This window comes from Solanum dulcamara, chromosome 7 (genome assembly GCF_947179165.1).
Source record: "Solanum dulcamara chromosome 7, daSolDulc1.2, whole genome shotgun sequence".
In the NCBI taxonomy this organism is placed as follows: domain Eukaryota; kingdom Viridiplantae; phylum Streptophyta; class Magnoliopsida; order Solanales; family Solanaceae; genus Solanum; species Solanum dulcamara.
In genome coordinates, this window is record NC_077243.1 from 9,648,702 (window position 1) to 9,662,123 (window position 13,422).

At 38.7% G+C, this 13,422-nt stretch overlaps 1 protein-coding gene across 1 annotated transcript; it reads right to left on the bottom strand.

The window, feature by feature from the left end:
• Positions 1–657: 657 nt before the first annotated feature.
• On the bottom strand, positions 658–13,263 carry LOC129896294 (protein MODIFIER OF SNC1 1). The gene is made up of 10 exons (XM_055972153.1): positions 13,020–13,263; positions 10,154–10,247; positions 8,925–9,005; positions 8,795–8,839; positions 8,221–8,596; positions 5,957–6,059; positions 5,319–5,399; positions 3,933–5,199; positions 3,596–3,863; positions 658–3,512 (listed from the first exon to the last, which is right to left on the bottom strand). The coding sequence occupies exons 2-10, from the start codon at positions 10,183–10,185 to the stop codon at positions 1,008–1,010; spliced, it is 4,758 nt and encodes a 1,585-aa protein (XP_055828128.1). The 5' UTR covers positions 10,186–10,247; positions 13,020–13,263; the 3' UTR covers positions 658–1,007.
• Positions 13,264–13,422: the final 159 nt, after the last annotated feature.

Sequence of the window (13,422 nt, forward strand, 5' to 3'; positions counted from 1 at the left end):
ATTTCGCTTTGCATCTACTCACTTGGAGCTGTATCGATTCGTTTTGTATTAATATATGAACTCGTTTTGTATCTATTGTATCTCTAATATTGAGTGAATCGATGTAGAACGAATAAATACAACAAAAACAAAGAAAATTAATACAAAGCGAATTGATGCATCAAACTATTGTGTTTGATAATTAGTCAAATTATCGTTATGATTAATAATTGCCAATTAGAGCGCAGAGCAAGAACGTAATGAAATTAATTTTGAGTTGGATAAGAGGGAATAAACCCGATTCACGTTTGCCTTGCTTAGTTGAAATCACAGCAATTCTTTTCACTTGTCCATAGTATTATTTGTAAGATTAAAAAGAAGGGCCAGAAGAAAAAAGGATTCTTAAAAGAAAAGAAGAGAAATCATGAAGATGTGAATTGGAGTTGGATACTCCTAAGTTTCAAGCTATATGATTAGTGTTGGCAGTAGTTGCTTTACTCATTTATTTTCTTTACTTAAAGTGTGTTTCAACAAGCAAGTACAACTGTACAAGTTTCAAGAGTTGGGTGTTCTTGGGCCAGTTAAATAAAATAGCAAGGGGGATGGGAGACAAAACCAGCTTCACTTTGGTCATCATTCTTTTTTTTCCCGACTAAGAGAAAAAGCTACACCTCTAGATTCTGATATGATAATACAAAAATATAATAGCAACTTACAATGCTCCAAATGCATAGACATTTCTCTGGTGAGAAAATGGGCAACAATTTTAATGTTCTTCAAATTAATTACACCTCTCATTACGTCTTGCACCAAACACATTACTTTTATCAAAACCATGCGGCCACGCTCGGCCGTAGTCCACCTCACCCGTGTGGACATTGGCCAACAAGTTTTCTTTTCTACCATGACAAAAGCTATCACCTAAAACTGCACCAACAGATATCTCGTCAAACTAAGACAAGATTATCTGGTACGGTTGCTATTCATCACAAGCTAAAAGACCTAAAACCACATTTCGGCCCTCCCCATCAATCATAATTGGCATTTACTCTGGCAGATCCACCTTGCCTACCATGGAAATTTCCACCTCCGCGCTTTGAATGAACCTGACCTCTCTCTCTGTATCTTTTTTGGTCAACATTGTGAGAACCATCAGCTAGCTCCTCAAAATTACTTGGTTTGCTATTATTGTATTGCCCAACTGGCTGGTACTCATAATGTATGTTGTTTCTCTGCCTTTCTCGACCACTGGAGGTGTTGTGCTGCCGATTATCTTTCACCAAGAACGAATCTCCATGATATTCCTGGGTCCGGGAAGAACGATTATTATGGCTTACATTCCTCCTTAAACCTGAGTTGCTCCGCTCTTGCACAGCTTCGGCACTTTCAGCAGGAGCTGATTCAGCTTTGACAACAGGACCTTGGTTAGGGGAGTAGGGGCGTCCCCGGAATGAACCAGGCTTTCTATCTCTTCTTGGATCCAGATTTCGAACGTTTGGCACCTCTGAAACAATTTTATCTTCAGCTGAAAATGAATCTGCTTGACCTGCACCTACATCACAGATCTCCTTCTCACTTTGTAGGGGAATACTAACTTTACCGTGAAGAAAATCCCTCTTATTGCCCCGATCACCTTCCATAGTAATATCTTGGGCTCCAGTAGACACATCTGCATGTTGATTATCAACTGCAAGCATGTGGGACTTTGGCTGCCAATGTGGTGGTGGAGTACGATTGCCCATGCTACGGTTTTCCTTTGCTGCAACTCTTCTGTCCATCTGGTTTATTTCAGTAGCTCCTGACAGAGTGTGATTTTGCTGAGGCCCCACACTGCTATTTTTGTATTCATACCCAGAATTTCCTGTGCTTCTATGGCCCTTGGAAGGGTACCGTTTTCCTTTACCTCTCGCTCCCTCATCTGGTACAACAGGAATGGTGGTGCGCTGAACTTCAAAATCACCTGGCATGTTCCAACCATCTGATACATCGAACTCACCGGAATACTTGGACTCATATCTCATAGTATTTCTATCAGGCTTCAAAGATTGAGTCTGATCCAAAGACTTGCAATCGTTGATGCTGGTGTCCAATGCCAATTCAGTTGAACCCCTTTGCCTCCACACTCCATGTGCTTTTCCTTGCTTATTATTATTGTGTTTTCCATCACCATCCCTGGACTCTATGGAAAAGCTCTCAGTTGCAGATCCAGTAGGTACGGAACATCCAGAGTTTTCAGGCCTAGATTCTGCCCTGCCAGTTGTCCCATCTGGACCGGGAGAATTGCCTGAGAACAACAGTGGCTGTTGACTGCTACCATGCTGAGCAAGTTCTTTCGCCACTGGTTTGGGAACGTATCTCTCCATTTCAGCTCTCTTGCTTTTTGAATTACTCTGCACCACGTTATCACTCTTCAGAGGACCAATGGAATTAGATCCAGTTTTCTGACTTGCTTCAGCAGCAGCATCTTCAGTTTTGCTTTGAGATCGCACAGGTGCCCACACAACCGTATCACCTCCCTGAAACTTATCAGTATGAATATTAGAGTGCTGATTTCTCTGTGTCCTGCGAGGGTGCTGAGGTTTCCAGTGATTAATTACTCGACCATGACCTTCTTCTGTTGGCAAAGGGGGACTCGGGTCAGAAGGCTGAACAATATTATCACCACTTGCTGCCTGATTTGAGCTCACATCCAGAACCAACTGAGAATAATTCAACTTTTCCTGTTGAGTACGAACTTTAACAGGAATATTATCATTTTGCACTGGTGATGGAGAGGCAGGGCGAGGCAGCACAGCATCAAGCCTCTGCTTGTTCTTGTTGGTCCTATTACCTTTCCTTCTAGGCTGCACAGAAGACTCGACCACAACCTTGGCATTATTGACCATGTTTGATTCAGCATTTAGGCCAACTTCATGAGCCTCAGTAGATGGAACATTATTATTAATAGTATCACTAGGGCCCTCAGATACCTCAGTAATGCTAACAGGGACTGATTTTTCATTCATATTCTTAGGTGTCATATTTGGCCTTTGCTTGAAGCTAGTACGCTTCTGCTTGATGACACCCCCATCACTTGACTGACAAGTCTCTTTTCCATGAGAGGCAGAAGCCCTATCAGAATCTTGCTTGGATAGAAAAGCATGGGGTTGTGGGATGGCTATTTCTGACTGGACCATAATAGAAGTGCCAAATTCTAACACAACAGGTGGATTAATATGCTCACTGTCTTTGTTGAGAATGAGCCCACTGGCATCAATTACGTCACTGTGTGCTGCTAAAGTTGCATTGCGTGCTTGAGGTTTGACAGTAGAACCCACTGCTTCAGGAGGTGAGGAGTCTTGTAGCTCTTGCTTGATAACATCAGCAGGCGAATCCTTTTCAGCCTTCTGACACAAAGCATCACCTGCCTGCATACGGCGATTCAATTCCTCTAATTTAGCAAGAGCTTTGGCTTTCTGTTGTTTAATTCGTTCTTCCTCTTCTTTCTGCAGCTGTAAGGCACGTTGCCTGGCTAACTCTTTCATCTTCGTACGCTAATTGAAAACAAGAAGCATATATATACATTAGATAAAAGGGAATAAACAACTAAAGTTAAGCGTAAAAGTAAACAAACTACCTGAGCCTGGGTATCTGCTGAATCATGTAATTCTGACAAGGATTCTTTTTCAACACTCACGCTTATATCGGCTAAAGCTTGCTCAACAGCCTCAACTTTAGGACCCAACTCACACGCATGAACATTAGAAGCAGGTTCCAAGAATGTTCCAGAAGCCACAGCAGATGAGTCAGCTGCGACGGGCCTTTTTCTCCAACCATCATCATGACTATCAAATTTGGGTTTACCAAGATGATCATTTCTGGCTTGTGCACCGTGATATGGCCTCCTGCAAGAAATATTATTTTAGTAAAGGGAAAAGCAGATCTATGAAGTACCACACAATATAAACAGCCACCTTGGCATAGCAGCTATTGAATGGCCACCCTTGTTCCCTGTGGTTCCAGAAGTATGAGTTCTTTCCGATGACATAAGACCACCTTTAGCTTCATTTACTGAATTGGTAACCTTGGAATTCAGTTCTGACTTATTCATATCCTCTCCTGATGAAACATAAGGCGCTTCATAACGTCCATCAGATGCTCGGACTTTTGCATTTAGGCCTTCAATCTTCTGCATCAAGGATGAATCTTTGGCAGTCACTGCAGGAGCTGAAACCTTTTCAGGAGCCAAGGAAGATGGAGGCACTCCACCAGAGGATTCCACATACCCTGATTTCTTTGTCCAACTGCCATCAGCTACCTTCATAGTATTTATACCTTCAAGTGAATTCACATTTGTGGTATCTGAAGAATCACCTCCTCGATCACCATAGCTGCGCGGATAACAGTTCCCACTCCCTGTAGTTCTCCTTGAATACAATTCCTTCTCACCGCCGTGCTCACCTCCCCGCTCATGTTTCTGCAATGATCTCTGAGAGCTTCTACCATGATATGGGCCATTGGTGGGTGCAGCATGTTCCCAAGTCTCTCCTTCCTCTCTTGCATCATGCTTTAAAAGAACCTTATATGGTCCTTTAGCATCATCAGGATGACCAGACTCCAGTGCCTCTGGCATTGCCTTGGTATTAGCACCGTGGCTTCCAATCCTGGCATGAGAATTGCTTGGATCAGGAGTCTTTGGGCCTGAATATCTATTATAGACTGGAGGACCAGGAGGCATGCCCATAAGAGGAATTTCCCGTTCACTGGAATTGCAATAACCCATTGGCGGTCCATAATAGCCCTCAAAGGCCACTGGCCCAGAGTAAAAACCAGGTCTAAATGGCATATTTGGACGAATATAAGCATCAGCAATCTGTGGTCTATACATGTCTCCACCTCTGGGATGATGCCCTCTGGATCCAGGCCCCGGAGGAGGAACTGGCTGTGAATTTCCAATAGAAGGAGGCGGCATCTGGGGTGGAAAGTAGGGGAATGGTTCAATTGGAAAACCACCGGGAGGAACTGGAGCTCCATAAGGTGGCCCCCCAGGTGGTCCTCTATACCAAAGAGCAGCTGGAGTATTCATAGGAGGACCACGCCATGCATCAAAATGCTGTGGTGGAACATTAAGACCGTGATACTGATGGGGATCCCCTTGCCATTTCTCCATACCATGATGAGAAGGATCCTCAGCACTTTGACCATCTCTTTTCCATGCATCAAATGATCCACCCTTCACATCTGCACTCGTAGAATTACCCTACCATCATCAGAAAGCATATTCCACAAATATTCTGTTGCAACTGAAAAGAGTGCCAAATAAGAATCACTTGACAAAGTTTCAAACAAAATACACAAACCTGAGTGAGAGGCAGTTGTCTTCTCTAGGGGCTGTGCTACTTTGCCAGAAGCTGAGCTAGGACGGCTACAAGAACCATGATCTATCAAAAGAACATGACCAAGCAATCAGTTAAAAATGCAATCCCAACAGAATAATCAGGCAAGGTTTCATTCCAACAACATGATAAACACTGTTCAAATATATTTTTTTTCCTTTTTTCTTCTTTCCTAATTTTTGGGTTTAGGGGGAGATGGGATTCTTGGGATTGAGATGTAGGTGTTGATGAAGGGGTAAGGGAATTGAACAAAGGAAAGAATTATAATGTTTTACTACATTTTATGGCATCCCTAGAAAGGGAAGTTTTGAAGATTTAAACCAAACATGTCTCGCTCTTGATAATTGCCAGCAAAATCATGAGTTCTAGACTCCAAGTACACAAACTGCCGAAAAAAACAGTAAAGATGAAATGACAAAATCTATTGTGAAGTACAATTCATTTTAAAGAACAAAAAAATGATTCCAAACACCATTGTATAAAAATGATATATAGACTGAGCAGATAGTACATACACCCCTAAGATAACAAAAGAGTGATGCAGTAGACCACCAAAAGACATTATGCCGTGTATCATAATTCATAAAGGCACCAGCAGTCACCTTGTGATTCGGTAGTCTTCCCAGAAGCATCTCTATCCGAACCAAGAGTTGGAAAATCCCCAGAAGCCAGAGAAAAGCCTTCATTCTTAGATGACAGTACTCCCTGTATGTACAATTAAGCTCACCAATCAGCACAGTGTCACAATTTTTATTTGGGAAAGAAGAGAGAGAACAAGCAGAATTACAGAATACACAGGAATAAAATAGAAGAAAAATGAGAAGAGAACATCGATAAATCTGTACACAATTACAGAACGATCTTCTTAAAACAACTACTCTTACACAAGCATGGTGATTTTCTTGTAGACCTTCCCATTTGTTTACTTCAACTGATTAACTCCTTAACTATTAGATTGCAGAAATAAATTTTAAAAAATCAAGTGTGAGAAAAGGAAAACTCACTCCTCTTACTATCACTCTGTCCCTTAAAAACAAAATAAAATACAGAGGAAGAACAATAGAAACAATAGATATTGGGCAAAATATGTGGGGTTTACTCGGTTAGGTTATAAGCTGCTTAAAGACCAATTCTTGGTTTTTTATAATCTATCAACACAGTTACAGTGGGACACTCACGGAATTTTGTACATTGCAAGGTGGAATTTGAATTTTAGGAGGACTATAAATTACTGGGAAATGGAGAGGTCATGTGTGTTGCTTCAAATGCTAAGCAACACTGCTTTGGACCACAACAAAACAGACACTATCAGTTGGAAGGGATCATTTCAAGGGTATTTGTCATTTAAAAGTTGTTGCAGTATTCTGGATTTTTAGCAACAACTGTGAGTTATGGCCTTGGAAAAAAAAATGGTACAACATGACACCTTTAAAGCCGGGGGGGAGGGGGGGGTCATAGGAAGAAGGTTCGACATTGGCCGATTAGTGAGATGCAATTCGCAAACCCATGCTTCCCTCCCAAGATCATATATAGTAGTGTTCAAAAAAATACTTAAATATAGATGCATGAACCCACGCTCAAAGTATTATATAATGCGATGATGATTGGGTGAACCTCTCTTAAGTAAGGTTAGAAATTTAAATCTTATATCTATCTTCTTCTTTTTTTCTAAAATTAGGTAGCACCTCTCTAAGTGGTTATCGGTAACAATTTGGGTATTTTAATTGATATCTTTTTCCCTTTTTTTTGTTTTAATCTTTCAAAAGTTTCAAGTCTTTCACATTGGAAATTCCTAAACTTTTTTAGCACTGTATAGTTTTATATAATTGCACCAAATGTGTATATTAATACTACTACTAAAACTACTAGTAGTATTGGATGATATAGTATACAGTCAATGGGTTCAACTAATCTAATGCCTTCGACACGGAATATAGCTATATATATATATATATACTACTACTACTACTACTAAAAGTACTAGTAGTAGTATTGGATGATATAGTATACAGTCAATTGGTTCAACCAATCTAATGCCTTCGACACGGAATATATATATATATATATATATATATATATATATATATATATATATATATACACACACTATTTGAATAGATAAGAATTAATTTTGGACCTATAATTTAAAAGGTTTAACAGGTTCAATATAAGAACGTAAAGGTCAAACCGGTCAAATTTCTATTTTAGATCCACCTTTCCATAATAGAGCACCCATCCTCTCATAATCTTGGATACGCCTCTCCTTTAAAGATCTCTTGCTTCTCCTAGATAACGGCTAAGGAGGCATGCATCACACAAAACTATCTCAAAAAGAAGGGTATTCATTTGTGCAACAGATGTCCATTATGTGAAGAACAATCTGAAGAAGACACCCACCTTCTTTTGCATTGCAAGGTTACAAGTCAGGTACGGAATTTCTTTTGGTCAATATTTGGTAGGTCTTGGACTAGGCCAAACTCCATAACAGAAATGAAGTGTTGGAACAGGGAGGGTCTGTGCAGGAAAACTCAAAAGACCTGGAACACTGTTCCTCAGGTTATCTGGTGGTCAGTTTGGCTAGAAAGAAATACCAGAATTTTTTAAGGCAGTAGAAGAAACATACAGAGCCTTAAACTTAGATGTCTTCTGTTGATTGTTTTTCAGTGCAAACTAGCTTTTGATCCAGATGTAGATGATATTTAGACACAATAGCTAATTTGCAACAACTTGTAATTTTGTTGCACTGGCTTAGTGCATTTCATATAATATATTTACCCCCCCCCCCCAAAAAAAAAGGCATTTCACAAAAGAATATATAAGAGATATTCATCACAAAGGGAACATCATATAGCAATATACTAAGTACCAAACGCTCTGCGGTAGTTGTTGCTCCCCATGCTGCTGGATGTTCAGAAACAGGCTCAGCAAAGCGTGAAAGCTGCGAGCTGCCGGGCCTTGTCTCTGCACTGTGTGGGCGAGCCAATGTCGATGGTACTTTGTTTGATGATAATGGCCCAGAAGCTGACGAAGGTCTAGAACTGGTACCCCATGCACTAATTGTAGGTTCATGTGTTCTATCACTACCAGCAGTTGAAGGTCGAGTGCCACTCCCACCAGATGAAGGGCGGGATCTAAGATGACTTAGTGAGCTCGCTCCACCATCAGCATTTGGAGAGTGTGTTGAGGAACCCCACGGATTTGAGGTAGAGGAAGAAGTACGGCTACCCCAGCTCAATGTACCCCTATGTCAAAAGATGAGAGAGGAGCCTAAATCAAGTCAACAAAGAAACAACACAAAAGGAAATACCAGACTGCTCTCCGCAAGGCAGGCAAACCCAAATAAGTATTGCACAGAAGTGCCAATGCCATGGACAAGCAGACACCAATATAAGCAGGGGTTAAAAATCAAATAAGAAATTAAAAAGAATACAGGTACTCACTTGGGAACAATTTCAACATTTGGGTCCAAACCATGGTTCTCTAACCTTCAAAAAGATGTACATACAACTTTAGAAACACCTATAATTAGATCAGAAAACCAAAAGTTTAAATCAGCCAATATTTTCATACCGCTGACTGGGTAAGTTCAATGGTTTTGGGACAGCCACTTTTCCAAGGACAGTCATGCCACCTCTTCTTGCAGAAACCCACCTATAATGATGGAATTAAAAGACAACTTAAAGAGATGACACAACCACACCAGTAAACAATGTCATCATACCAACTTCATTGTATGTAACACAATCTAATAATAGCTAAGCAATTTGATAACACCATAAACTATAAGAAATGCCAAAAGGTTAATTTGTCGTAGAAATAAAAGCAAAAATTTAGAAACCCTCCTCTTTGACCCCCAAAAAGGGCTTTACGATATATTTTAATGCCACACCACTGAAGCATCACCTTTTGAGCAATTTATACAACAAATGTTCAATACACTGAAAATGTCGCATTGGAGCTCATTTTTAGCCCCTACTAAAGAAATCCACAAGTATCATAGTTTTCTTAAAAACATGTAAAGTAATTGAAATTTTAGCAAACAACACTTCGAAATTTTTGGAGAGAAGCTAGTGGAAAGGAATCTACGTAAAAGAGAAATAATGACTTTTGGAACGCAAAACTTAATAAGGAAATTCGGATCACGAAAAGAAGAATATGAGATCCTCCTCAAATTGGTTGGTCCACATTGCATTTAATTTCCAACCTAATATATTCAATACTTAATCAAAAAATCAATGCTACCGGTCAGCACCATTAAACACGTTAACAAACATAAAAACTTCCTTCAAAATTAAAGCGACTTATTTCCAATATATAAAAACCACTTTAGAAATTGAACTACTCCATCATTCTATTTATTTGATAGTATTTGACAAGGGCGAAATTTAGGATGCCGATTTCACTTAGATTAGTGATGTGTAAGAGAATCTTAAAAGTGATTGTTGAAAAGCTATATGATCCTGCATTATATCAAACTTACGAATTTTTTAATGAATTGAAAGTTGTATAAAAATGGGATATTGTCAATCATCTTGGAACATCACAAAATGAAAGAGCATCATATAAAGCAATATTAGGCAATGTTTTTCATAGTCTAATTTCGTTCATAATCAGCATAATAAACGAAGAGGACCAGAGAGAAAAAGATGAAAACATGTACAGTTTTGGACTCAGAATGGTTTTTTAAAAAACAAATAATAGAGCAGGGCATGTACTTATCTAGGAATGGAGAATGAAACTCAAATAAAGTAACATAAGGGGCATTTATGGAAAATAAGAAAATGCTAAGGACTCCTTACCTTCTCTCCCCTGCCAACATATTTGAAGTCATTATCCAAATATTGATCTACGGTCATCCAAACAGCTTCACAAATAGCCTAATTCAGCCAAAATCTGCAAATATTTGCACCTCTTTCCATTAGCAAAAGTCATCAAATTAATAAAACTGATACCAAATATTTTCAAGATGAAACGTTACACCAGAAACTTCACACAATTTCTACTTCATGGAAAACAGAATACATATGATTAGACTTAGCCGATGCCCAAATCAATTGGATTTGGTAAAGTCGCAACAAACAGCAGATATGGCATGTTTGTCCAAGCCTTCAGAATCTGCTTATACTGAAAAGTGTTTTCCAAAAAGTACTTGGAAAGTAGCAATTTGTTTTTTGCTAATCAATTTGAAAAGCACTTTTGCCAATATTAGAGCATCAATTTGTGTTTGGCCATATCAGAAAGTGCTTTCAGAAGAAACTACTTTTTCCATCTTCTGCTAGTAGTCAACGCACTTACTTTTTTCTTAAAAACTTGGCCAAACACTTTGAACTCACTAAAATAAGCACTTTGGGTTCCCAGAGGCTTTGGCCAATCAGGCTAATAGACAGTTTCACACCTTCACTTAACAATTTCCCTAAATGGGCATCTCAAGAGAGAAACTTTTACTAACCATACACTAATGTCTCATGTACAATGGTGGTAACAACAAGGAACGCAAATGAAACATAACTAAATCCAGATATGACAAGTGATGCGTTTTGATTTGTGTGTACACGAGATCAAAGTAAGATATTCTCTTCTTTTTTTTTATGACAAGGGAAACCCGCAGCCGCTACCCTTTTGGTGCGCACAGGGCAAAAAACCCCACTCCTATGCAATAACTCACAAACCACACAGGAGAGGTAACCCGCACTAGGCAAGTCCAGTGCGACAAGCTCGACCCAGAAGGCAAATCCCTTGCTTTCACTGGTAAGGAGTTTCGAACTTGGGACCTCCACCATGGAAGTCCGAAGCACAAACCACAAGGCCACCCCAAAGGGTTCAAAGTGAGATATTCCTATATGCTATTCATCATCTTTTCTTTCTTTTTAAGTACAATACTACAATATTGGCTGATTATTACCCCCTCCGAGGGTGTTTGGCTGCATATGCAACTTAAGGAATTAAAAAACACTTGTGACATATAAACCAATTGTAATCATTGTAAAATGCCAAAAGATTGCTGAAAGGACTGTTTTACCTGATAACCCACAGGCTCCAAAAATCATTAACCTTAATAGTAATTGCTTTAAGTTTTGAGGTTAAGATAATTAAACGCTGCATAATCAACTATAAATTCTTTTAAATTACTCAAATGTATTTGCATATTCCTAGGTAACCAACTATTTTAGGTCATTAGTGAACTAGATAAGAGACAAAGTCATTCTCAAGAAAATCATTCTCAAAAAGTTAACTAGATAAGAGAAAAAGTAACCATAGTAATGATTTTAAGCATTAACAACTGTATCAACCCACTGGACACATCTTTAAATTATTTTCCTATTTTCTAGCATAACTCAATGACTATTATTTTTAGTAAAAATAGGTAAATATATACATATATTCAGTTATAGAAACCACATAATGGTTTTGGTCCCTAACCAAGCTTCAACTCATACTTCCCTCTGTTTCCACAACTAAATCAACATCTTACAGCAAAGTATGTAACAGAAACAACGTAGGAGGATATAGGAAATCGATCTACCCACTTTTTTATCTCTGCTCAATTTTGCTTTAGAAATTTTTCAAGATAATTCCTTTTCAGAAATCTATATATAACAGATTTTGTTCCAGGCAGTGGAACAAGATGATACAATATCATCACCGCATGCACATGAATGGGAAAGGCATGTTTTAATGCCTCTCCACCTCTGCCTACATAATACATACCTTTCTAAGCTTAAATATGCCTTGCATAAAACCTCTGGGGAAACAAGTGATGACAGGTTTATTCCTTTAATTACATATTAATTCCTAAAAGCCAGTAAGTATCAAGTAAAAGTGGCTAAACTTCTCTCAACTAGATGATTGGCTTCACTAGTAACCAGTTTAATACAGTGTTGTTTGGTGTATGTTGCCTTCACATTTCAATTATGGCGTCAAAATCAAATAAACTCCAACCAAGTGAATTGTACAAAATCATTAACATCACATTTAGAAAATTTTGAGGTATATAATGCAGTTTTAACTTGAGATACTCTGAACATACATGTGAAGAACAGCATACTAACAAAGAACCAGAATCTGTGAAGCACGTGACAAATTTAACTAGATTAACTGGATCTCTTTTCCCCATAACAAGCAAAACAACATAGGAAAGAAAACCTTTGCTAGTGAGAATATGGCCAAGCTACAAATAGAAATCTCCACATAAGCATGATTTTACATGTAAACCCTAGTCTTTCATCTATTATCACGTTATACAAGGAATACAGTCCTCTCATTGCATAAAGCATAATATTTTACGGTGCAATAATGTTACTACAGTGTAATTAGAAACCCCATCAAATTCCTACCAACAGAACAACGAAAAATACTGTTCCATTACCCACAACAATGACGCCTAGAACACACACAAAAAAGATTCCAAAAGCCAAACCTTTATCACCACGAAATTCAGTGCAATTACATAGTAGTTATGCAATGCGCATAGCTCAAGACTCAATCTTTATCCCTGAACGCAGTGCACTCAATGAAACACATAGTGTAAATAGATTATTCCTAATTCCTCTAACCCTAGAATCCATTTTTTTTCTTAATTTCAATAAAATCTCGAAATTCAATATAAACACGGGAGGATGCCGAAAAATCAGATTTTTGTAAGAAAGAACCACCGATAGAGCTTACCAAAAAGAAAAAGAAGAAATATAGAATTGAATCGGATCTACGAGAAGCTCCGATCTGCACGTAAAATACAAGTGTATTTTGGAGAGATAGAGAGGCGATGCTGAGTGTGTGTGTGTGTGTGTGTGTGTGAATTTTGTTAGTAATTTTTTTTGGATTTGAAGGGGAAAGAGATCGAACAGAGAGAGAGAGGGGAAAGTGGAGAAGAAGGGAGAAGAAGGAAGAAGGGAATATTGATTTTTGATTGAAAAGAAAACCCACACAACAGGAGTGAAAGTCTAATTAAACTAATAACACGGGTCCACTGTTATTTTCGGATTCACGCTAAATCCCATCTATTTTTTACAAGTGAACTTTTTATTTATTACGTTACTCTAACGAACTTTAACTCTCACCTAAAGCTGGA